Below are 26,393 nucleotides of genomic sequence, written 5' to 3' on the forward strand. Positions count from 1 at the left end.
AGTCATCTCGATATGAAAAGATATTTACATATATATATATATATATATATATATATATATGAACAGATAAATGTTGTACATTCAAATGTATGTTGTTGCTTTTTTCCCGACACAGAACCTACAGTGGGCTAGAGATGTGTTGCTAGGAAGCAGTGTCTCATGGCAACAGCTGAAGCACATGCCAGCACAAGGACTTTTCTGTGAAAGAAACAAGACAAACCTGTTCAATGTAAGTCAGAGTTCACTAAACACACACACACACTTCCTCCTTTAATATGTCATTAAGCCACCACATGTTTAATGTGTTTTTGAACAGCCATTTCATCACTCGAATTATTGCCAACCACCAAGCATTTGCACCAAAGACATTTTTTTTTATTTTAAAGTTAAAATATTTTACGTGACTCATGGCTATCAAGGCCGATATTGCATAAATAATGGGGCCGGGTTATGACTATACAAGCATGCGGAAATTAATTTAGTGAATATTCCACATCGTATTCTAATAAATATAACCTAGAATTTTGAACAACCCACAAAATTTTCAGTCATTATCTTTTACAATATTTACAAATGAGAAGGAAAAACTTGAGTGCTATAAACACATTATAATCTGTTCACTTTAATCAGAGAAATACGAAACAGACTTCTCCAAGATGCTTTTCAGACTGTAGCACCTGTGTGTAGCTGTAGATTATATACAAACAATGGCCATATCTACCACTACTACTCCATTTTGAACGCTTGGCATTTAGTTGTTGTCTTTTGCTGAATGTGAGCATGTTTTATAAGAGGGTTATTATTATGCCATTAAAACAAGCAGCAGCCTCTGGAACTGAAAACACAGAAGTGCAAAAAACTGCAGTTCTTGTTGTGGCAACGTAAGACTTGCTCCAAAAACGAGTCAATCCCACTCACCAACTAAACAGCATTAAAAAGCATATTTTACAGCCGGGTACAAAATTAAATGGTTTCTGTCGCTATGGGTACTTTCCCCTTACATATCCACTGCATGTTTTTACTGTTTACTTTTATTTTTAAATTGACTAATCCATTTGGATTTTGCTAAGGCTTTAGGTTTGAAATATCATCACAACACTTTTAATCAATCACTAAATTGTTTGTGGTGTCTTTTAGACCGTTATCTGACAATTATGGCTTATTGTATGGATTGTCAAAGAGGTTTGTGCTTCAGGTTTGCTGAGCAAACTTTTAGTATTTTATGTATTTTATAGTATTGTGTTCAGGCATGAAAATCTTTAGAAACCAATGGGTGACGTGATGGCAAACAGCTAGCTTCTTTAAGCACATTTCAGTACAACTAAAGGCCGAGCAAGTACGTGACCTACAAACTGATGGCCATTTCACAAGGACAGTAGCTGTAGCGGAAGTCACACACTTCTTTGTCGACTGTTTTACTCTTTTATTTTATTAGTCCTTTACATTTGACCATGAACTGATAAGGAAAGGTTTCATGAGCATTTTTTTTTATTTGTTGTTTGTCTTACAACGGCCACTGTAGTTAGGATTATGAGCAAGAAAACAGAACTCGCCTGCCTGCATTCTGCAGTCTACTGAAGTCTAGCAGTAAGATTTTAAACACTGTAACTTTATAAGGTTTTTTCAGTACATGCTTAAGTAATTATTCCAAAAGCAAAATTAATATATGGGATAGGCTTAGGTTGCCATGTGACTGCGTAGACACTGAAGTCAAATCTACAATGTGCAGGCGCAGAATCATGTCATATAAGAGATCCCAAATTACTTGCATGCGTACCCAGGTGGTTGTTATCTCATCTGTATAAAGTCTAGCCTCAGCATAAGAACGTAAGAACATTTATTGACATTAAGTGTTCAGATCATTTGGGACTCGGTGATCTGTGCAGCTTGCTGTGAATGATTGGCATTCCATAGTTAGGTTTACACACACGAATCAATTGGATTCACAAAAATCAGCCCTATATATGGATCACTAAAGACAAGCACTACTATAATCTGAGTCACACAGTGGGCCATCGCTGCATTATCTGCCTCTCAGAATTACAAGACCTCTGTTGGGTACCAGAGGAGGAGATTACTGTCAGAATCTGTCATCTGTTCTGCATGTCAGTCTGTTTACCTCTTTTCACTTGAAGCACATACTATGCCTTCTCAGCATGTGCAGAAAAAAAGGTTACTTTTTGATTTGCTCTTTGTGTGATTTGTCAAAGCGTAAAGACTCTCACAAACATGCCAGATAATACAAACAGAATGTTACGTCATGTCAGCACCTTGTATCATTCAGTTGTCAGGCACGTTTTAGCAGTGAACCTTATTTTGGACATAATTGATTGTGTGGGCCGTAGAGTCAAATGTCGGCTACAGATTGCTTATGTTAACTGACTGTGGAAACGATGAGGGCCAGGTCTGAGCTGGAGGAAAGCTTTGCTGCTCTTTGGCTCCCACTGGGTTGTTTCAGAGCCCCTTCTGTAGGCAAACCTGCCACCCTAGCATACCAACTGTTGGAGCTTTACTGTTCACTTTGAACCAAGCACTCTGTATCTGCCATAAGACAATCTAAACCTTTCTAAATATGAATGAGAAATGCCTGTTTTCCCCTAGTCTTTAAGTTAAGGGCACACAGATTAGCTGGCTTGAAGTGGATTTGAACCCTTCAGGAAAACTGTACCTTTAGGTGAGTAATTTTCAGCAGACAGTCAACAGCTGCATTTGAGACAAACTAATCACTTAGTGTGACTTTTTCTTAAATATTCTCTGTGTGTTCAAGTCACGTCTTCATCTGCAGCAGGTCTGATGTGCTAGTGTGATTACATCAAACATGTGGCATGATGCGTGGCGCCTCTTGATGTCAAAGAGGCTTGACTCTCAGCTGAGTACACACCTCATTGAGCCTGTTGGTGAATACTAAGTTCCCTAATGTAGGTCATGATGCCCTACTTTTCCCTCTCGCATTGGCAGGGTTACATTAACTGCACAAAGTAACCTACATACTGCTGTAAAGAAATGATCCAGATGAAGTTATGCTGCATAATTTATCAGTGTGGTTGTCAGCACAAGTGAACCAGTATAAGGTGGGATGTGATTATGACATTAAAGTAATTGTATTAGAAAGAAAAGAAGAAGCAAAACACATTAATAAAGCACATCCATCTGCAGAAAGAAGCATACATAAGAAGCATAAATGTCTGTCTAGACAGATTCTCTTTTATTTATTTATTTATTTTTAACAGAGCACTTCTCTCAGACTGCAGCTTTACTTGTGGTTCCTAGGGTATTTAAAAGTAAAATGGGAGGCAGAGCGTTGAGCTTTCAGGCGCCTCTTCAGCTCCCAGTTTGGATTCGGGAGATGAACACCCTACTTTTAAGATGAGGCTTAAAGCTTTCCGTTGTGTTAAAGCTTACAGTTAGAGCTGGATCAGGTGACCCCGAATCCTCCCTTAGTTATGCTGCAATAGACCTAGACTGATGGGGGGATTCCCATGATGCACTAACTCACCTCACCTCTGTGTTTATACACCACTCTGCATTTAATCATTAATTATTCATCTCTGGCTCTCTTACTCTTCTCCTCAGCAGAACCAGGCTCAGGGAGTGGAGGTTTCTTCCTGTTAAAAGGAAGTTTTTCCTTCCCACTGTCGCCAAGTGCTTGCTCAGAGAATGTCGTTTGATTGTTGGGGTTTTCTCTGTATTACTGTAGAGTCTTTACCTTACAATATAAAAAGCCTTGGGGCGACTGGTGTTGCTGGCGCTGTCTAAATTAAATTAAACTAATTTTTAAAATGTTTGGCTTTTCAGATGCAGGGAATAGATGTAAAATGCAGTTTGGTTTTAAGGGAGCAACACTTACACTTTGTATGGACTAAGTCCCATGTCAGTTTTATTGGGTTTGAAAATATTATTAGTCCAAACGCATTGCTTGGAAGATTCATTCAAACAAGGAGTATAACATACTATATGTTTTTGTTGAATAATGATTAAACTTGGTAGCAGATACCAATATATAATTTAGCATTACATTATTGATGTATGTATTGTGACACTTCATACAAAGCAGAAATGTTTCCTCTTTAGTCTGCAATTTATTATTTATGACCCAAGTGATGTCACATGTTTGTAATCCAGTGAGCATGTTATAAACTCAGACTCGGCTGCCACCAAAGAAGCATTAGTAAATGGATTCAGTATATCTCTTGTCAGCCCTTTAAACTGTACAGATAATGTGATGTAACATCAACATCACACACTGATTTTTCTGAATTTCCAAATCACCCTGTTTGGTTTCAGTGTCGTCATTACAGGCATGTAGTGGGATTGTTGTAGCCATTATTTCCACAGTGGTTTACAGACTGAGAAAACTGAGTTGTAATGATATTTCTTGTAATGCTGTTGTAACAGCAGGCGGCTTTAGCTACAAGACTACTGTTGAGTAGTCGTGAGGAGTCCCTGAGTATTCACTCAGGCACAGTTACCACCTCCTTCCTTCCCCCGCCACACACACGCACTCATCTTACTTGCATATTCTTCCACCCACTCACGTAGCTCCAGAGAAAATGGGCGTCCTTGTTGCTATATTTCAGACAGACGTAACTCCGCTTTTGTCATGTTTTGAAATGATACCTTTTTTGTGCGTGTGTGTTGGGTGAGCATTCACGTTTAATTCAACCACTTGAATCTAACTTTGCTTATAGGTGAGCTTCGGTGTCTTGTTGTATTATAGGGTAACACAGGCTTCTGGGGAGCAGTTAGACTTGCATTACTTGCCTCAGTTGATGTATGACTCAAACATTTGTGTGTTCAGCTGTGCAGCGTGCTGTAGGTGGAGCCTCACTTAGGAGAACCTTGTTGTGTTTTTTTTTTTTCTGCCTCTCTTAGAGGAGGCGTGTTGGCCTAATGAATTCATTTTGTACAAGTTGATATTTGGATTTGCATGTTGGAGGGTTAACTCTGGCTGCAAGTCTGTTTTTCATTGCCTTCTCCTGCTCCATAATTGAGTGAGCTCGATATTTTTCAGCACTTCTTTTTACACTCACAACAGGAAGCGGGAAAAACAAGGTGTGTTTCCTTAGTATGTTTTTGGTGGCCAGCTGGAGAGAGACGACCAGAGTTAAAGGAGAGGAAAACAAGAAGGTGAGGGCTGCTGTTGCTGTGCTGCTGGCTGACTGAGGAAATATGTGTACGCAACACAATCTGTTCAGGCAGCACCGTTCTTCACACTGTTTTCTGTGGCTGATTGGGGGGGGGGGGCTTTACTTACACAAACCTTGAGGGACTTTTTTTTCTGCTAGTTTTGCCTTTCCTTTCTCACTATTGGTTTGTCATCCTCTTGATGCATCACACTACACAGATGAGGTAGCACTGAATTCATTTTTCAGCCAGTTTATGTTCTCTTGTTCTTTTCCTGTTGCTCTGTCTTCAGGCTGATCACGCTCTACCCCTCCCCCTGGCTCTTTTTCACTCTACTCAACTCCTCACTCTGTTGCTCTGCTTCCTCATTACTCTCTCTCTCTCTCTGGCACTCCCCTGTTTGTGTGTATTGTGTGGGTGTGCACTAATGGGCGGGAGTTTCTCCACCAGCCTCCAATTGGCTGGCGTAGACCTACGAGGATTGGATGTATGCTGTGTAGAGTGAGAGAGAGAGAGAGAGTGAGAGAAGGGGAGGGGGGTGGAGAACTCCAGCAGGCTGGGGTCAGGGGGAAAGCGGAGATGGAGTGCGTGGGTGTTTTTGTTTTGAGATGGCAGGGTTTGAAATCAGGAGAAGAACGAGTCAGCTCTACTGTCAGTGGCGTACTGAGCTTATAGGCCGTGACTCCGGCACCGTCTCTCCTCTTGCCATTCTCTTTCTCTTTTCCTGTTCTGCCATGTGCAGCTGTGCTTCCCTCTTCTCCTCTCCTGCAGCTCGTGCTGCCCTAGCACCCAAATGCAGCCCACCCCTGGCTCTGAGAGCGTGAGCCTCTTTCAGGGTGGAGGCGCTGCTGGTGCTGCCACCACCAGCAGGAAACTGTCCAAAAGAATACTAACACAGGCGTCGTGGAGTAGCTTTCTTTGGTGATGGTGAGTTGCCTCCTCTCGTTCCTTCTGACTTTTTTTTTTTTCTTTTCAAAATCGAGCGCAAATTTGTGTTTATAGTAGCTGTACCTTGGAGTAGAGCTGTTTTTAAATCTGTGATGTTTCTGTTAGATTGCACAGAACTGTAAAGGACACTCCTGGAGTCTTTTATTCTTTAGATTCTTCAGATTTCTGCATGTCAGGACTAATGCAGAGAAGAATTTAGGAAGATACAAAATTACACCAACAACCTGCCAAATGCTCATGGCTTTAGCAGGAGACCAGCCATCTTGGATCCCCCCACCCCTCGAAATCGTACCATCTAAAGTTGTAGTTGGTTATAATGAAACTGTAGTTGATGTAACATGGGATAGTGACTGTTGGTTGCTTTAAGTCACAGCAACGCTTAATTTGTGCAACTTTCCTGCCTTTTTACATTTTTTTTTTATCGGCCCCGTGCCTTTCCTTGTCCATGGCATGTTTACACATGAGAAGATGAAGCAGATAAGACAGCCAGTTTTTTCATTTGGCTTGCAAACAAAGAATTCCCCAGTTCAGTTTAACTGTAAAGTCCAAAATCCCTTTTTTGCCTTTTTTTCTGCTTTTGCTTTTCAACCAGCTTATTATTTAATTGTAAAAACACATCTAAAGTATGAGTTTGTCTGCTGTGCCTCTTACCCCTTGCCTGATTCTTACGTGATCTACTGGCCACGTCTGTGCTTAAGCTCCAGATATCAAGCAGTGTTCATATTTTCTGCAGCAAAAAGGGGGGAAAAAAGATGCTTAAAATTATTGCCGTTAAAGTCTTACAAATCTGCTTTAGATGCTGTGCTGCTTCATAATCTGTGTAAACCCATGGCTCTGCTTCCCTTAAACAGATTTGCTGAGGTTGGATGCTACTGTAAAGAACAACTCTTCTCCATGAAATGTTGGAGGCTTTTCATAATCTGTGCATTGAAAGGTTAAAAACCTTCCCAAGCCTGGCCTGATTGCGTCGCATGACATCATAAATAAATCTTCTTGTCTTTGTGCAGACATTGGAGCAATGTTCTTGGGATTTCTTTCCTGACCTCTGGTTTTTTGTTGTTGTTTTTTTAGTTGAATTATCATCACGGAAGTTGCTTAAAAAACAGTCCAAAAAGATTCCTATGTACAACAAAAATACTAACAGAAATTAAGAATGCTTAAAAACAACATGTATCAGGTTTTCTGGGATTCATTTGCATTTCATTTAATTTTGTAGGTTAAAAGGCTGTAGGTCCATCTTCAAGCATGGACTTTGTTTTGATAGGTTTATCTCTCCTGCTTTGTTCCTCTCCGGTGGATTTGAAAATGTCATCTGACAATCTGGAGCGGTCTGTTAGGAGGAGCGCCATGCTCCCCATGCCTCCAGCAGCTGATAGAGCCATCTCATTTGTTTTTGTTCCATCCTGATATGGTCATCTTTATTTGTCTCTCTCTCTCGCTCTCTCTCTCACACACTCTCACACACACACACACACACACACACACACTCACTCAGATTCTGTAACTGTACTATGTGCCATGTGCTTTGCGACTGAAGCCTGTGTGCTGCCTAGGCCACCATCTGCACTCGCATCAGTAGCTTCAGAGTGCAGATCCTCTCCTCAGTTTACCTGCTGAGTGGACATGTGCTCACTGAAAAGGTGGACTTCTCCATTTTTAAAAAAAAAAAAAAAAGAGGAAGAAGAAGGGGGGGAGGAAAAAAGAGGACGGTGTTTGTTGGCAGCTAGTCTGTTGGTCTGTTTCATTGCTTGGACAGAACTGAGCACTAATGAGACTGCCCATCATGTGCACCCAGAGAGAAAGCCCCCCTCTCCCTTAATACCTCCTACATGGCAAGCTAGACTGCTAGATCTCTCCTGCAGCCTTTCCATCCCCTCATTAGGGCTTTCTTCTTTGAGAGCCATGTGTTTCAGTCACATTAATTTTTCTTGCTTTCCCCACTACCTTCTTTCCTTTCAGCTTTTCCACGTGTCCCCGTTAATTGTTTCCGTTGTGTCATGCACTCCACATGCCTCTGAGAACTTAGAATAGCAGCAGAGAGCATTTATAAAAACATAAACTTTCAGAATTTTACAAATTGGACTGTTGGGATATTGAGCGGTAACTTTCGTTTGAGCTGCTGGAGATCATTTGGCTTCACTGGGAAGTTTGAAATACTCTTGGGTAACTGCACTGTCTCTTATGAATGTTCCTACTCCAACTGCTAGCAACAATGATGAGTAAAATAGTCAAACTTAACTGTACATTTTCCTTTGTTTTCTCCTTGTCCTGTCCAGGGCATCTGGCGTATTCCAGTAGATGAGATTGATCGCCCGGGTAGTTTTGCATCTCATATGAACCGATCCATTGTCCTCTTGCTGGAGGTGCTGTCTCAGCTTAAGGATCACGATACTCTGCTGAAAGTCTCTTTCATGCTGCAGAGAACCCCTGACCAGGGAAAGTAAGCACCGCGTTCTGTGTGATGATGTTAATTCTGTCATGTGTCTTTTATTCGTTTCATGACATCTCTATTCCTTCTTTCTGAAGGAAGTATTTACGGGATGTTGATCGCCAGGTTTTGGCCAAGAGAGCATTTTTCCTAACTGTAAAAGTCCTGGAAGACAATCTGAACAGTCTCACTGGGGTAAGACTACTACAGCCCACTGTATACATGCACGGCCGAGAGCCGCTCAGTGTTTTACACATCTGGCATGCACCCACTTCATGTTTTGACAGGTTCTGTTCTTTTTCAGGTGTCTGAGCAGCTTCAGAAAGCGCCTGCGCCCTCCATGGGGGAGATGACCACAACAGACACATCCAACAAGCCCAGTTCAGATGACAGCAAACACGCCGTGCCTAAGAAGCCTGGACTCACAGAGGGCGCCTGTGCTACTGATCCAGGTCCAAGAGAAGCCTCCCAGGCGCAACTCACCCCAGCGCCACTACCGTCAATAGATAAAGGGAGTAAGGTTCAGGAGGGCTACCCTGGGAAGGCAGAGACTCCTGGGAATGAGGGGCATAAAGCAGGGCCTGCAGAACCCATGGACCTGGACATCTGCCACTGGAGGAAACCCTCTAATGCCACAGATTCTCAGGGCACCCAAACACAGGCTGAGACCTCAGTGAGTGGCACTGAGCCTCAGCAGAAAGTGACTGACATCAGCCGGACACCAGAGCTCTCTCTGGAGGAGCTAAGTATCAGTTCCAGACAGCAGCAGCTTCAAGCCTCAGCACCCAAAATCACCGTGGCAGCGAGCGGGACTGATCAGGGGTTACTACGAAAGCCAAACAGGAAGAGGAAACTTCTAGAGGATGTAGAGTCTGGAAAAACCCTCCTGCTTGATGCCTACAGAGTGTGGCAACAAGGCCAGAAAGTCATGACCTACGACCTGGGGCGCATTGAAAAGATAATGTCAGAGACTTATATGCTCATAAAACAGGTAAACCTCTTGCAGATGTGCCACACCACATGTCTTCACTGTGCACATATAGGTAACATTATTGTCGCAATAACCGCACTGCATTTTTTTAATGGTATTTTGCAAAGTCATACATTCTTAATGAGAATCCTCCTAAAATAATTTGGACTCGGGAAACCCCTTTTCTAACTGAATTAGTAACAGTACTCCGACTGACAATCAGGGACTTTCCCACTTTGAGTTTTCGAGCTCTGCAGCAAATACAGCTCAAGGTGCGGTTGTTTTTACTCTGAGTAACCCAAATTCAACCTCTGTGTCTCCCGTCCTTATACTGTTATTTCTAAATACATTGCTGACTCTAAATGTAGTTGTTTGGTATTTTTAAATAGGAATAGCCATATTTTCTCTCTTTCGCTTGTCTCTCTCTCTCTCATGCTATATATATCTATCTCTAAAGCATGCAAAAACCACTGTGGCTCAGTCACTGCTGATTTAAAGATACAGTGAAATTTATTACTACATTTCACTTTATGAATTCCTGTGATTGGCCTCTTAACTTTTCACATTGATATATATTGATATCAGGTTCTGCACTGAAAAGCAAATTGTTTTCTCATGTCAGCCCCGGCTAGTTTTTGCCCTCAAAGTATAATTGATAGTGAAAGATTGTTTTTACACTGCCAGCACAACTGATGCAAAGTGTGCCGTGACAAAGTGCATACACAGAAATAGAAACTTTGTAGGATATTTCTAGAAACATAAGGCTTCTTTTAATGAATTATGTTAAGATAGTTAAAATAGAATAGCCATGTGGTTCCCATTGGGAAAAATAGAAACTTTGAAAATATAGCAAGAATGAGATAAGAAATTGAATGGAGTGGTTTACTGTCTGCATCGTTTGGTTGGTTTTTCTGGGCGCTTAGCTTTGCAGCCAAGATTCTTTTTCCTGTGTTCTTTAAGAAACAGCTTAGAGAATAATTTTCTCAGAGCCGTACCTGAAAGCCAGAGCCAGACGCAACATGTTTCCTGTCACCAAATCACGCAATTAATAAGCCTGGACATTTTCCAAAGCCATCTTGTAGTTGTGTACCTACTTACACAAACTGCAAATGCTTTGTTTTCTCTTTTCTCCCCCCCCCCTCCCAGAACACACCTGCACATAGTTATATTTTAAATCTGTACCTTTTGATTTTTTTCATTTTTGTTTATGTCAGCAGTGCTGCATATCACACTCAAGGCATTTTTCAGTCTCTAACCTCTCTGCTGAGGTTTTAAAACAAAAACCCACTAAGTGTGTATGTAGATTGAGCATTTCCTGCCATCAAAGTATTTCAGCTTGACGAGTAGAGAATAATGGTTGCTCATTGTTACCTCAAAAAAAGATCCTCAAATGCGCATCATCATGTGAACATTGCGTTGGTTCAGAATTTGTTCAAATGCTCTCGATTGTTTGCAAACACTGTCTGTTAATGACGCCATTACAGTTCTCTAGAAAGTGGTGTTGGTCCTCCATAACTGTCAGATATTTTTGGGGCTTTTTTGTTTTGTTTTGGGGTTGTTGGTTTTTTTTTTGCATTAATAAGATTAACCTTGTTGTAAATGAGATCTAACTGCAGGATATTGATAGTTTTATTTCAGATTATTTGTTGAAATTTCCCTTTTTTTTAAAAAAAAATGGTAAACATAAGGGATTTTTGAGAAGTTCTAACTGGCAAATAAGCATGCACACACATGCGTCCTTGTGTGTTTGTGGGGAGGAAGTTCAACAAGTAAAGAGTTTGCAGAGAGCTAGAGATGAAAGCAGAGGGCTGTCCTCTGTGACATGTTGAAGCTTGACTCAGTCTCTTTCTACAATAAGCAGTTTGAAAACTCGATTGAGGATGCTGTAAATTCCCTCCCTTTGGGGGTCCCTGAATTGCTGCAGACAGCGAACGTCGCTGTAAACATGCTCACGCAGCTGTTAAAGCTGCCACAGACAAAAATTCGATAGAGGAAAAATAAAGTCCCCCTAAACATTTGTCCTCTCACAGGCCTTACGCCCACTCCTCTGGTTGGAAGTTGTCTGCTTAACTCATACAGACAACTATGTCTCGCAGTCACGGAGCACCTTTAACACTTGCCTATAAACTGGAAAACATTTGGACAACAAAGACCTGTGATTGCCTAAATCCTCCAATCTGGGCTTAATTCCCTAAAACCTGAAAACAATCAGTGGTAGATTCTAGATCTTTCTCAGAGTACTTGAGTTACAATATGCTGAAAGGTTATTATCAAATTTGTGTCCCCGAAGATGCCAAAACCTGGCTGCCTACTCCAGCTTCGAGTGTGCGGTGTTGTTCTCTAGCTAAGCTTGCCAACTCCCACACATCCACCAGCTGAACTACGCCTTTCTTTACTTGTGCTAATGATCAGATGCGAAAGCTGAGGGGAGAAAAAATCGTGCTGGCTCAGAATCAGATTAAGTTGTTGTCGGTTTGGCGTTGGTGTATGAGGATTAATTAACACGGTATGTTTCTCAGGACAGGTCACTTCAGAAATCTGATGAATTTGTGGTGCTATAATCATTGCTTCTGTGTTTATACCTCACAGAAATGTATGTGAACAAGTTGACATTGTGGAATCTGATTATCTGTAGATACCCTGCGTTCCTCTGCCCTAAAATCCTTATTCTGCCTTTTCTCCTGTCTCAGGTTGATGAGGATGTAGCTCTGGACCAGGCTGTGAAGTTCTGTCAGATACAGTTGGCCACTTCTGCCCAAAGACAGGTAAACCTTTGTAACTCAGCATGTTCATCTGCCACCTTTCTGCTACACCCACACCTTCACATTTTCTCTCATCCTCGTGGTGTAGCTCCCTGTAGCACGTGCTTAACTATGGGTCTATTCCTTTATTATTAAAGATGATGCACAAAAAAAGGTTTTCTTTCAAAACAAATTAACAGGACACCAGAAATGTCTGATAAACCACAATCGTCTAGCTCACTCATCCAGCAAGTTTAATTCTAGTGTTACATGTCTGCTGATTTAGCTCATAATAGCACTTCTTATAATATATGTTCTGTGTTATGTGTGGGGTTAAGTGTGCAGCATCTGTAGTAAAATGTGCTAAAGTGATGACTAACTTGGTAATTCCCAGACTTCAAGTCTAACCTGCTCCTGCCTGCCAGTGCTAAATATAGCCCAAAGCGTGGTGTGAATGCTCCCTGTTGTCCCTTCAGCCTCACTCAGTCGCTGCCAAACTTGTCATCGTTTTCAGCGTGGCACTGATATTCAGGTTGTTTATTTGCACAGGCAATATGCATATGATGTCTTTCATTTTTTAAGGTAAAGTGAAAGAAACGAGTAAATACTTAAAGTGTCTGTGTAATCGCAGACAATCAGCTAGTGCCTAAGCACGTTATCTCAGTTTTGTCTCCAGTACACGCATTCCTCATCGAATCATTACTTGCTCTGCCTCACTCTGGATCAGTGTCCCCCCCCCCCTTCCTCTCATCCCTCCTCCTGCCCACACAGTCATCAAGGGTCTCTCTGCCCACATCCTGTTGTCACGGTGATGTTCCCTGAACTTCAGGCTCATGTGTACCACAGTTGTAAGCCAAATAAATCCGTGTTTTTTTTCCCCAGTTCAGCGATCGCACCATCTTATTTTCTGCATGATTCCTTTTGTTCATCTTGGTCTTTTCATTCGTTTGTCTACTTTCCACGCGACGCTTGACTCATAGATGATTGCAGAGAGCTGCAAGACGCCATGTGTAAAAACTACAGTAGTTAATTAGTAGCAGTAAATTATATTTTTGTTTTTATCTACATGTATTTATTTTCACATTATTTTGTTTATCTTCTTTTTACCTTAAAGGGGCTAATTATAATGTGCATAAAGAAGTGAATTCCTTATTTAACTTATACTGGGCCTTTGTGCAGCCACCTCAGTTCACCATCTGTCTTTAACTAGGGATCCTCTCCCTTTAAGACCAATGTCCTTTTAAGACATTTTTATTTCTGATTTGCTGCACTTCATAAACAGCATGCCACAGAAATTCAATCTCACTGACATCACACAGAGCCAGGAGTAGAAAAAACTCTGTAAAGAGCCTTTAGCTCACTTCGGTTACTGTATGCTGACTTATGTTATTTCAGTTTAGAATAATTTAAATGTGAGAAAATTGAAATAATGTCTAAATAATGCCATTATTACGGTTGCAGAAGCCTAAACCCAGATTCATCCACACTCAAAAAGAATTTAAATTTGACCACTTTATTTCATCATGATCATTTATATTGGATGACTAATACTTAACAGCTCATACATGGATTATTAACAAGACACAGTCATGCCGCCTGACTGCCGGAGCCAAAGGAAAATCACCAGCATTGTAATTTATTTTTTTAACCACCTTCTCAGTTTTTTTTCCATATAAGCTAATACAGACGTATTGCCTTTACTATGTGCATAGTCATCTGCCCAAAGGCCCATTGTGAGCCAGGAAAATCACTGAATTACTCTGATAGGTGGCCTGTATGCACTGGTGAGTGTCCTTGCATGCCCAGGATGTGAAAAACGGAGGGTGCTTTTCTACATCAAAGCTCATTCTGTAGTCTTATCTAACTGCTGTTAATGTGTAATTATTGTGGCACCATCGCCTGTCGTGGTTTGCATTTGCTTACATTTGTATGTGGTGGGTAATGTAGATCGTAGCTTGAGGAAATTATTATTTTTTTCCCTGCCGCTTGCAGATTCACACATTTCCTTCAAGCCCCCACAAATAGAGGGGGAGGGAGAGGGAGAGAGTCCTTTGAGTGCTGAGCTGGAAAATCAGCTGTGTTGTCCTCTGTCTTGTTTTCACTGGAGGAGTCCATACAATTTGCTGTCAACTGATGAATGTGAACTGAGGGGCTATACAAAAGCCCAGTATGAGTTTAATAAGGATAACACTGAATTGGTGGAGGTACTTTATTAAAAATACTCCTGTATTTGAGCTGGAACAACATTATGGGTTTACTTCAGTAAATATGTTTTGTTTGCTTCACAGTGAAATGCCAGTATTGCTTCATTTTTGGAGGGCAGTTTAATGGAAAAAGTTTGTTTCCGCTGTGTTGGAAAGATCTGCCGCGGCTCTAATCTGATCGACAGCCCAATCTGTGATGACAGAGAACAGTCTTTCGGTTCATTGTTGGACCTCGACCACACGGGAACGCTCAACCCTGAATACTGGCTTCATGCTACGTGCTGCAATCTAATGTTTTTCTAAGCGCACAGTCCAGCTGACTTGTTGGTGTCTCTATTGGGGATGTTAAATTCATGAGATATGAATCATCAAAGTCGGCTACGGAGCTACTGCTTGCTTGCTCGAAGCTACTGTGCTGCTCTGCGTTGGGCTGGAGGATCTTTTGCTCTCCAAGCTTTGGGAAGGCTACTCTGCTTGTTTAATTTTGCCTGTTCTCTGCTGTGTGAATCCCATGGGAAGCTTCACTGCACGCAGCTGTGAAGCCGAGCACAATTTGACTTCATCTCCCTGCAGACACCCAGGGAGAACTGGGACGAGAGCTCTGTTATTGCCAAATTTTCTTGAGCTAACGTACTATATCTGTCAAAGGCCACTTGTCATGACAGAATATACACTATGACCCTAGATGTCTTAACAGAGCTGTAGCAGATGCAGTTTAGCTTTCACAGATTCTTTTGCAAGTATGAAGTCATATTTGCCTCTTTTCCATCCCTGCATAATTAATGCTGTACATGTCGGTGTAGCCTTCTAGTCAATATGAAATGAATTCATTCCTGAATGTCTCACATTTTGGCTCGGTTTGCACAATAGGCCGAGCATCTTGTGTGTCTTGTGCTTAGAAAAGCTGTTTTTCATCCAACTTTTTATCCATTTAGATGTAAAAACTAGAGGAGAAGGTGTATTCATTCCTTTTAACTGTGCTCCTCTGTGTTGCCATGACAGCGGCTGTGGGAGCAGGGCGGCTGTTGTCATAGGTTGTTTGTGCAGCTCTTGTGTTTATAAGTGGTCCTCAAAAGGACATCCACCAAAGTGGCTCAGATCTGAGCTCACCATAACCCAACACACAGTCCAGCGGGCAAGTGCGGCGAGCCCGTGAAACCCCGAGGAGCGGCATCGAAACTCTGTAAAGGATTCATTACTTGTTGTGTGAAAGAGGCAAAACTAGCACGGCTGATGTGTGTTTGAAAAGTGCAGAAATATCGACTCTGCTTCTCTGAGTCTCGCAGCAGATCTGTCTCAAGGGGAGAGGATGTACAGTACTCAGAAGTCTGCCGGTGCAGGGGGTGGTTAGCCAAGGTCAGTCACACCTCCTCATGAACGCTGCTTTGTCTTTTTTTTGTTTTTTTCTGTCTTCAGCAGGCTTCGAGCGATGCCCCGACCACACCTAAGTACACAAAGGAGCAACGAGACCTCTTCTTCCCCGCCTCCCTACCAACGCCCGTCCTGGTCAGCCACTCCACCTGCCACCCGCTGTCCACCCAGGACAGCCAAGCCAAGGTGGTGTACGAGCCCCTGAGCAAGCTGCCCAGACCTCAGACCTCAGGCTTCCACGATCAGCCACAGCACAGGAGAGGAGCCAGCCACTCTGCTGCAGCCATGGCCTTCCTGCCACAGACAGGTACAGCGGCCTCCTCCCACACACATCAAATGTTGCGACGTCCTCTGATTCTGCAGACAAAAATCACTGCAGTTTTTCCATTAAATTCTGCTGCTTTAAGTGGAGCTCCAGTTTCTAATGATCCTACAGTGCCTGTGTCCATGTGACCAGCAGGGGGCGCCTGTGGGTTTCAGCAGCTCAGTTACATAACAACAAGCTCTGGCCTGGTTATGTTTTGCCTTTTGGGTTTTGTCAGTCCACCAACAAGAGTTTGAGAAATTCACATCCTCCAGATTGTGACTCTGTGTGCCTACGTGAGCTCCTCGAAGGCTTTGGCTTAATCACCGCAGATCTCATAATGAATATTCAGCTTATCTCGTGTTTGCTATCAAAACATGTCATTCTTTCCTCTTTAGGTTTTTAGGATGAGTAGAACTGACATTTCTAAAGGCTGAGAGCTTGTAGTATGCAAATTCAGTGTGTGAACCTTTTCTTTGTGGTCAGTAGATTTAGCATCAGTTAGTTAGACTAATCATTTGAGGACATTTGACGACGGTCATGATGTTGTTGAGGAAGTTTTTTTTGTTTTCTTTTTCTTTTGCCTTTCTTACCTGGTTCTATTCTTGAGACACAGAAAGGTAGTTTAAACGAACCTTTTATTTTCAAGGGGCAAGCTCCCTCAGGGTTATTACACAGGTAGAATAACAGACATGGATACTGTGAGTTGGCACTCATTCACAGTTTTCAGAGAATGAATACACATAGGGATGTTTAAGTTGCATTGACAGACATGAATGAAACATTTGATCATTCATTAGCTGTTAACCAGGCGGTAGTGAAGGACAGGCTGCCAGTCAGTCACAGGAAAGACTATTATTCACACTCACGTTCACACCTGCAGGCAGCTTAGAACCAGTGAATCTTTCATGTGTGTCTGTGTACAGAGAGGAAAACACATGTGGGCAAACCAACTCACAGTAGGAGTTATATTTTCTTAACCATGAATGCAATAACAGAAATACAAAAAGACAAAGGCAACTTGCAGGTTTAGTAGCGTTTAGGGTTTTTTATGTTTGACTAATAAAGCAGAATTAAGTCTCAGAATACCAGGTATTACACTTTTACCACCATCACAGATTTCAGATCAGCGTTCTTTGTGTGTCTCGTCTCTCTGTCATGCCTGGCATTTTGATGAACATTGCTTCCCATCATCGTCCAACCATTTGCAGCAGACTGCTGCCCCTCCCTGAACCTGCTTCTACAGGAGGTCTCTTCCTGTTCTTCCCCCCCCAGAAGGGATTGTAGGATTGTTGGGGTTCTCACTCTAATATTGTAGAGTGGGGTTTGTTTGTTTTTTTGATTATTTCTTTTGGGTTTTTTGGTCTTACAATATAAGGCAACTTCAGGCGACCATTGCTGGGAACTGGCAGCTCCCCAACATGTCAATATTTATCTTGGTTTTTGGGTCCATTTCATCACTTTTACACCTAAACAGAACTTCATATGGGAGTCATTAGTGTGAGAATTAGAAATTAGAAAGTACAAATATCTCTTGCTGTGACACACTGGTGGCATTATTGAATTGCATTCATCATTCATTTAGCGAGAGCGTAACCAGGAGCTGCATATTATGAAGTTGTATAGCTTCACTTCCATTTCCTAAACTTGCATGACCTTTGAAGTCTGTGAAAACACATGCAAAAGTGTGTTTGCATGTGCGTGCAAACACACACTGGTCGGTATGAAGCAGCACTGCACTGATGTGTGTTATGTAACGGTTTCCTAGGCAACATTACGGGTGAAGACTGAAAACGTATTAGATAATTTTTGTTTTCATATTTGTGTCCGTGTCTGAGCTGCAGGGGGAATTTTTGCAGTTAGTGTTAGCAGCAGTGTTCCTGCACTCATTACAAATGCTTGTCTAATGAATGACGCTGTGAGGTCCCAATCAAAGGGAAACTTGTTACTGTCAATTTTCTGCTAATAAATGCCAAATATAAGGAGATTTATTACAAAATAATCCCCTCATTCATCGGCGACCTGTAAACAATCAGTCGCTTGTGAGTGTTCCTGATGACTTTCATGGGACCCCTAGTCAAAAACACATTTCTGTGTGTGTGTGTGTGTGTGTGCGTGTGTGTGTGTGTGTGTGTGTGTGTGTGTGCGTGTGCGTGTGCGTGTGCGTGTGCGTGTGCGTGTGCGTGTGCGTGTGCGTGTGCGTGTGTGTGTGTGTGGGCAGCCTCTAATCGTGCTAAAGAAGGAAAGCGGAGAGGAAGTGAAATGGTACGCAACGCAACTTTAAATCAAAAGCATTAGAAACCATTCTGAAAAGAAATGTTTCTTGTCAGTGTCCAGTTGATTTGCTATAAAAGCTGACATTTTACAATTTGCTGCAATATTTATTTTTTTTATACACTGATTTATTTGTTTTGTTTTGTAAATTTAAAGCACAGTTTTTGCGCACTTGCAAAGTATTTTGTTGGGTCGAATCGATCCCTAACATGTTATTTGTTGCTCGCAGAGGAGCGGGAGGAGCCTGCAGAGGGACTTTTGTACCGACAGCAGGAGTCGCACCTTTGCCAGCAGATGAAACTCGCCACTGTGTCCCAGCAGGGGCAGGAATCAGCAGCAGGCTGGTTTCAGGAGGAAACTGCCACATGTAGCACAACACAACCTTGCCCAGGTCATTACCTAAGAATCAAAGTGTCTTACAAAAACATGCGTAGATTGAATTCAACAGATAACGCACATAACAGCACCGTTAGTGACTGCGCACGCCTTCTTTCTTTTTCTTCCACGCTCTTTCTCTCAGACCAGCAGCAGTATGCCAGCAATGACCAGTCGAAGCTTCCAGACCCCAGCCGAATCCGCTCCCGAGTCCCGCCCAACATGCCAAAGCTTTTCATCCCTTCCACCGTTACCAAGTTCCCGCCAGAAATCACAGTAACGCCTCCGACCCCCACGCTTCTCTCCCCCAAAGGCAGCATCTCAGAGGAAACCAAACAGAGACTTAAGGTAAGCACTCTGAATTACCACGCACACGGCTCTCTGTTGTCCCAGCACTCAACAGTGACCCCTGCTGTCTGCTCCTGTATAGAACGTCATCCTGTCGTCCCAGTCCGCAGCCACAGTCAAAAAGGACACTCTGACCCAGCCGGCACTGGAGGTGCAGGAGACATCCAGCCAGGAGTCGTCTCTGGAGAGCGAGTCGGACGAGGAGGACGACTACATGGACATCTGAGCCTCGGAAGGCCTCTGAACTCATGACACATCCAGGCCTGACTTTGCCAAACTTCACTTCCCCCAATTCTTAAAAGCAACAACAAAAAACCAGGATGTTCATACCTCTGCAGCTGTCTGTGTTGATGCTCTTGTTCCCTCACGTGCATTGCAAAAAAAAACAAATCCCCACACTCCCACTGCAGTATTCTCATCGGCTGTCATGTCGCAGTGTTGCTCTGGTGATGATGTATATGACAGACAATGATGGCTTTCGTCTCACAGCATGTCTGTAATGTGCCATTTATGCATATCACTCTTTAGCTTTTTGAGTTCTCCTGTGCCCAACTTGGGGAAAAAGGAAAAAAAAATCAGCCTTTAAAGCGAGCCAGTCCCGTGTTTATGCATCTTCTCGTATGTTGTGTGCTAACTGTGTCGCCAAGCTGCAGCTTTCCAGTCGTCTCACGAGCCCACCGAGCTGAGGCGCCTCGGTCTGGATGGGCGCTCAGCAGCATGCACCTGCTGTCCTCCACTCTGATAGTTTACTTGGGCATGAGACGTTCATCTCCAGGACACAATGCATCGCTACACGAAATATTTCAAAGGACACAAAAACAATCGGCTGCGTTTGATGTTCGCCCGTGGAGCCAACGAGCCACGCGGCCTCATGACATGTAGCAGGTTGAAAATGTTTACACTTAACATTCGGGATGTTTTTCAGTTTGCACTTAACTTTGCGCTATTTTTGTACTCACTGTATTCCTTGTACTATTTTTTTTCTTTCTTTTCTTTCGTGTGCATTTGTAGCTAAGAGGAACAGTTCTTACCAGGATGGACCTCCCTGTCACCAGCACTGATCTGTAATCATATGGGAAGGGGTTATTGGAAATTAGCTTTTTTTTGTTTTGTTTTGTTTTTGTTTTTTTTTGTTTTTTTGTACGTATCACAATCCAAGTATCTTTCCGACATGTTTTGGCTTTAAGCGGTCAACTCTTAAGCTCGAGAAGCGCTTTTCGTGATCTTTCCCGATCTTTGACGCGTCCCGAGGAGGACTCTCTAATCCCGATGCCTTTCCATTGAAACCATTTTGGTAAATTTGTCACAATCTAGCTTAACTCAGAGGAAGACAACAGAATGTTTTTTAAAGATTGTTTTGTTTTCTATACAAGATGTTAAAGAAAGTTATTTACTGATTATGTTTCTTGAAAGTTGTCTAAAACGTAATTTTTAAAAGAAAGCGTACAAGTGAATAATTGTAAACTATCACCCTTGATAAAAGAAGAAAAGTTTTGTATTTTATTTCACGATTATTTTTTGGTGTAAGATAGTTTTTCTATTGTTCTGCCGAGCTTCTGGGAATGTATCACGGCTAAAGAGGGCGAGCGGGTCGAAGGCTCGAGCTTGAGCTTCGCCCGGCTCCCCTCTGGTGCAGGCTGCTGAAGTGGAACTGTTCTCTGTGTCTGGACTGAATGCATTATAGATGTCAAACCAAAAATATATTTGAGAAACACATGATCTCCACTGTGTGCTGTTTGTTATCAGCTGCAATGCGTGCATCAAATTAGATGGTTTGTTTGGGGAAACCAGCTGTAACTCACAAGAGCCGTGGATCCAGACTGATACGGTGCAGATGGAGATTCTCATCATACAGCGTGTAAGTACTTACACGCTGTTGCTTGACTTCACTTGATTGCTGAAAAAGTTGTGACGTTAGAAATGTTGGGATGCTGTGTAAAATGTAAATAAAAGCAGAATGGAATAATTAGCAAATTAATTTAAAAAATAAATTTTTCTGTAATTTGCCAGCACCCTGGGGGAGACGGTAGCATGTTGACCGCTCTGTTGCATCACCTGTTCTTTTGACACTGCTGACATATTTTCCAGCTTTTGCATCATAATGTTTCAGGCTTCAGAGCATCCTTTGTTCTATCTTTAATTTCTTAAGGCACCAAATGTTTTCACTGGCTGACTGGTCTACTCTGCAGACAGCCCAGTTTAGCACTCAAGCATGCTGCTGTGACATGTGCAGACTGTGCTTTGGCGTTGGCTTGCTGAAATAAACGATGATTTCCCTGAAAGCAGTCTGCATAATAGAATGTGTCACTCCTAATCTTGTAAATATTAATGGTGCCTTCTCAAACCTGCTGCTTACGTTCAAGTTTTACCCACATGAACTCTGAGCAGTGAACTCCTCCCCACGTGTACCTCTGAAAGATTCGGCCTGTCTTATGTTCTTTTTATACCCAATCATGTTACTAATTAACCTTATTCATTCTGAGATGCTTTTTTAGGTGATTTCTCAGTGTTAACTCTTGATGTGTTTTCTTTATAATATAAACAGTTTTATTTCTTTTTTTATCACTTGCCTTTTGCATTTTACACAGCGCCCCAACATTTTTTGAAACTCTGTACGTTAGTTTTATTTCCAAGTATAAACACTCATCGTTGGGTTGGACCTTCATGGCACAGATTCAACAAGATGCTGGAATCCTTCCTCAGATTTTGGTTCATATTAACATCCCAGATGTTTTCTGTCGAGTTGATATTTAGTGTCTGTGGAGACCATTGGAGTACATGACAACTCATTGTCATGTTCAAGAAACCAGCTCGAGATGATCCGAGCTTTGTGACATGGTGTGCTATCCTGTTAGACGATGGGTACACTGTGGTCATAAAGGGATGGATATGGTCAGCAGCAATAGGATGTGGGGTTTCAGCGGCATGTCAGTTGGTACTAACGGCTCAAAACTGTGCTAACAAAATTTCCTCCACATCATCACGCCACCAGCAGCAGCCTGAGTCACTGACACAAGGCAGGATGGATCCATGCTTTCATGTTGTTTACACCACATTTTCACCCTGCGCACTGAAGCTGCAGCAGATATTAAGACTTGTAAGAGCAGGCAGCGTTTTTCCAGCCTTGTGTTGCCCGGTTTCAGTGAGCCCCAGCAAACTGTAGCCTCAGTTTTCTGTTCTTAGCTGACAGGAGTGGCACCTGTTGCACTCCTGTGCTGCTGTAGCACATCCGCTTCAAGGTTTAACATGCATTCACAGATGCTCTTCTACCTTCAATGTAACAAGTGGTTATTTGAGTTGCTGTTGCCTCACTGCTCAAAGCATTCTCCTCAGACCTCTGACATCAAGGCATCTTTCTCCCTGAGAACTGACGATTCTCTGTAAACTCTACAGATGGTTGGGTGTGAAAATCCCAGCAGATTTTCTGGCAACAACAACTATGCCACATTCAAAGTCACTTAAATCACCTTATATCCTCATTCTGATGCTCAGTTTGAGCTTCAGCGGGTCATCTTGACCACGTATGAATTCACTTGCTGCTATGTGATTAGCTGATTAGATATTGGTGCGAGCAAGCTGCTGTACCTAATGAAATGGCCTATGAGTGTCCTTTAATAATACATTTACAATAGATTGCATAAGCATTTATTATTCATGTCAGACAAAGTAACACATTTAGCAAATTGTATTGTAACAAAGTCACGTTTAAGCAATCTGACAACTATGACTGCAGTTTGAGGCTGTTGCTCTAATGCTGAGTCAACTCTCTGTTTAGTCAGAGGAAAGCAGCATAGAAGCATTAAGACACCTTACAAACAACTCTCATTGGACAGTATAAATGTCCCACACTTGAAGAAAACACAAATCTTTGGGGGGCACACATGGGCACACACACTGTGACTTGGATTTCCCACTATTTCCCGTTGTCTGCATTTTATTTTCTGTTGTGATCAAATAACTTAAAACCAAAAACTCCCACAACTCATTTCAGGACAGCTGAAATTGAGTTCTTTTCATCTGGTACAATGTCACACATCTGCCTTAAGGAGATTCACAGCTGGGGCACTGTGCACCTCCTAAGACTCAGCTCTGGTGAAGATGGATTTCTCCTCTTTCAGTCCTCCTGCTGCTGGTGGAGCTGCAGAGCCTCTGAACTCCTGCAACCAGCTGACCACACTGACTGCGGTCAAAGGGCTTGTGCACAGTGGTGTGAAATCTCCGACACGAGGGAAGCCATTAGTCTTCATTAGCAACTTCCAGGAGTTTCTTATGAAGTGCTGTGAAGTTGTCATTTGCCCTCTTTGCCAGGCAAGCTAGATGTGAGATTTGTTTTCTTATGTGGTGGACCAAATGTGAGGTCCCCCAGCCCCAAGTTTGTGTAGATGAGATCACGGCCACTCTGCATTTAGGACAGGGATGTCAGAGGGGGCATGGAAGGATCCTCTCTCCCATTTTTTCCTCAACTTTTTTCTTAAAGTGACCAATCATAACACAGCACCTCCAACGATCTAAAGTAAATTGATCGTTCCTCTCATTCGTCGTGTTAGTTGCCGGCTGCTGTCTCTACAAACCACTCAATGTGGCTGATTTAGCATCAAAAGGACTACGCTGCATGGCTAATGTGAGCGAAAGGTGTGAGATTTCTCGTCATTGCACTCAAGGGGGCTTTTTATTGGGCTGCCAGAGAGCCGTCTGATCCCTGGGCCCTGGCTGTATATTGGCAGCTGTTAAATGCTGAGCACAGGGAGATCTGTGCAGTTAAAGCAAATGGCCAAAGACTGACACCTGGTAGGTAGAAGAGCTCTGCTGAAGGTGATCTGGGAGTAGGAGTCACTGCGACACAGCGTATCTCTGATAAGTCATTTTTTTGCAGCGTGAGACCCTTTCTGTCACCCTCGAACATTCTTTAGTAAAAAAAGCCTTATTCATGGAGTATATTTGGGCTTTGGCAGCCTCTATCAGTCTTCTCCAGACAGGCTCCCTGATTTGTCATCCAGCCTAAATCTCCCCTGGGCTTGCTCTTACATAAGCTCTCTGTCATGCCTCTGTACACCCTGACTTTTTGTCGCCTGGCCCCGCACTGAGGCCTTTAGCAGTCACACCTGTCGCCTTCAGAACCACTGCGTAATGGGATTGACACTGCCGCTGCTGAAATGTACACCTCCGCTCTGAAGCTGACATGCTCTCCTCTGCTAAAGCTGAAGTGATCTAAAGAGAATTCAGCCCTTCGCGTTGCTGACAAACAGCCAAAGAAGTTGCGTGACCCCTTCTCTGGTCCCCTGAAACATCACCAGAGAAGAAGTGTAGAGAGCAACAGTGTATTTGTGTTTCACATAAGGTGGGGGGGAAAGGGCCAATTCCACAGAGAGAGTGGAGAGCCCTGCATCAGGGCATTTAACATAGGTAAATTATCAGACCACGATCTCTTAAGTGCATCATTAAAAGCTGAATGTCACCCCCTCCTCCTCCTCCTTTTTTTTTCTTTACTCTACATCGACCCTCCACAAAAGTCTTAAACGGGCTGCTCAATACTTTCACAGGGGAGACTTTATTTCTCGCGCCTCTTTATGCACACTCAACTGCCGATTCTGCTGTCTCATAAACCCATCTCTGTGTTTCGCTCCTCACCTGTAAAAGCCGCTCGTATATCACACGCAGTTTTGTGCCCGAAGCTGTTATCCATACAGTCACACTTGAACAAAAGACTCCTTGGTGTGTGGGTGTAAAAGGGTTTGGGCCTACAGAAGGCATTGTATGCAGCACGCAGACATGGGATTACAATTAGAAACCTGACTGGAAGTGATGTGTCTGTGCTAGGAAAAAGAAAAAGAGGTTCAATGAGATGTGAAACTCACTTAATTCAAATTTGTGAGTGTGTGTGTTGGTGGAGGCAAGAAGGGAAACTGTGGTTTTCTCTCTCTTTCCCTTCTATGCTAATGCTTGCAGTTTTCTAAGCATTTCTTTTGCCTGCAGCGAGTGGCATGACGCAGGAGGAGACGGGCCTGCGAGCAAAGACGCAGCAGTGGATTTTGGCCTGTGTGTGGAGGGCTGGAGGATGGCTGGATTGTTGTGCCAGGTCTTTATTCTCTGACCCCTCCTGTCCCATTCAAGGCTGACTTGGGCCTTTGGTGCTAACTGGCCGTTAATTGCCTGGGCTTTCTCCATGCTGCAGAAACTTGCTCCTTTCAAGGGAAACCAGCTTAATGAGATTATCTATCAGGGGTTGTCTAGACACCTGAATACACATACACCCGCCACACCCCCACCCCTTCCTTCCTTGCAGTCTTCACTACCTGGCAGGCTTCACACAAAGCCCTCAGGTGAAAGTTACCTGCAGAAAGAGTGCATGTTATCATCATCATTATGGGTTTACATAGAGTTTCCCACCCACTGCTGTGGGTGCCTTTGATGGAAAGTGAGGAAAGTGTAAAGGAGATCATGCAAAAAATGTATTATATATAAAATATGAAAATACGTATATGTGTGTGTGTATGTGTGCATTTCCAGACCAATATGTCAGATTTATGCAGTGTATTTATGAGAAAAGCCTGTGTACTTTAACTAAGTTATTGAAAACACTGCTGATTTTCTGAAAAATGTAAAAAAAAAAATAGACCCTACCTGTATGCACGCACAGACCACAGTGCATTAACCCGTTTACACAGAACTTCAGCTGTGTTTCTCTCAGTTGTGCCAAATGAATTATAATGACTTTTTTTAACCACGTTGCACAAACACACTAAATGGCATTTTCATGAGCAGACTCTCTGTGTGTGTGTGTGTGTGTGCGTGCGTGTGTGTGTGTGTGTGTGTGTGTGTGTGTGTGTGTGTGTGTGTGTGTGTGAGAGAGAGGGAAATATTTACACAGGTTTTGCTGCAAGGAGTTATGTGTTCTGCAGCACGGAAGTCCATCTCTATTTGTTTTTAAAGTCTCTTAGCAGTTAATAAAGATGCATTTCCTTCACCCCCCCCACCTTCCTGTGGGGATGGTATCAAGCCTCTGTTAAGTCTCTTTGATTTCCAGCACTCTCCAATCACAGTTGGACTCCAACCCATCATTGTGCCACTTCAAAAGAATGGCCTCCCTGGCCCCACCCACTCCTGGGCTACCCTTAAAAGTCATGGTCATCCCATCCTGCAAGGACTCAGCATCTCTGAAACATCTGCAGCGAGGACTGATTTGACCTTCTGACTTCCTTCCTGGGCTGTTGGATTTTTCTTTTGCATGTGAGGAAGGAGACCCAGGAGACAGAGCAGAGCTGAAGACACACTTTGGATATCACACACCTGGACTGAGTTCTGTCTT

General features: G+C 42.8%; 1 protein-coding gene across 4 annotated transcripts in view; it reads left to right on the forward strand.

Annotated features, from left to right (window-relative positions):
* Positions 1 to 20,806, forward strand: part of cabin1 (calcineurin binding protein 1) — a 37,539-nt gene extending 16,733 nt beyond the window's left edge. For 2 of the 4 annotated variants that reach the window (XM_063489060.1, XM_063489062.1), the window contains 9 exons: positions 116 to 229; positions 8,349 to 8,512; positions 8,599 to 8,695; positions 8,805 to 9,491; positions 12,161 to 12,235; positions 15,832 to 16,093; positions 18,594 to 18,755; positions 18,885 to 19,087; positions 19,170 to 20,806. In XM_063489060.1, the coding sequence (XP_063345130.1) occupies positions 116 to 229; positions 8,349 to 8,512; positions 8,599 to 8,695; positions 8,805 to 9,491; positions 12,161 to 12,235; positions 15,832 to 16,093; positions 18,594 to 18,755; positions 18,885 to 19,087; positions 19,170 to 19,313 (1,908 nt within the window). In that variant the 3' untranslated portion in view covers positions 19,314 to 20,806. The remainder of the gene's footprint in view (positions 1 to 115; positions 230 to 8,348; positions 8,513 to 8,598; positions 8,696 to 8,804; positions 9,492 to 12,160; positions 12,236 to 15,831; positions 16,094 to 18,593; positions 18,756 to 18,884; positions 19,088 to 19,169) is intronic. The other 2 variants (XM_063489061.1, XM_063489063.1) reach the window with 1 other exon arrangement.
* The last annotated feature ends 5,587 nt before the right edge of the window (positions 20,807 to 26,393 follow it).

The sequence above is a fragment of the Pelmatolapia mariae genome, linkage group LG12, assembly GCF_036321145.2.
Source record: "Pelmatolapia mariae isolate MD_Pm_ZW linkage group LG12, Pm_UMD_F_2, whole genome shotgun sequence".
NCBI lineage: Eukaryota > Metazoa > Chordata > Actinopteri > Cichliformes > Cichlidae > Pelmatolapia > Pelmatolapia mariae.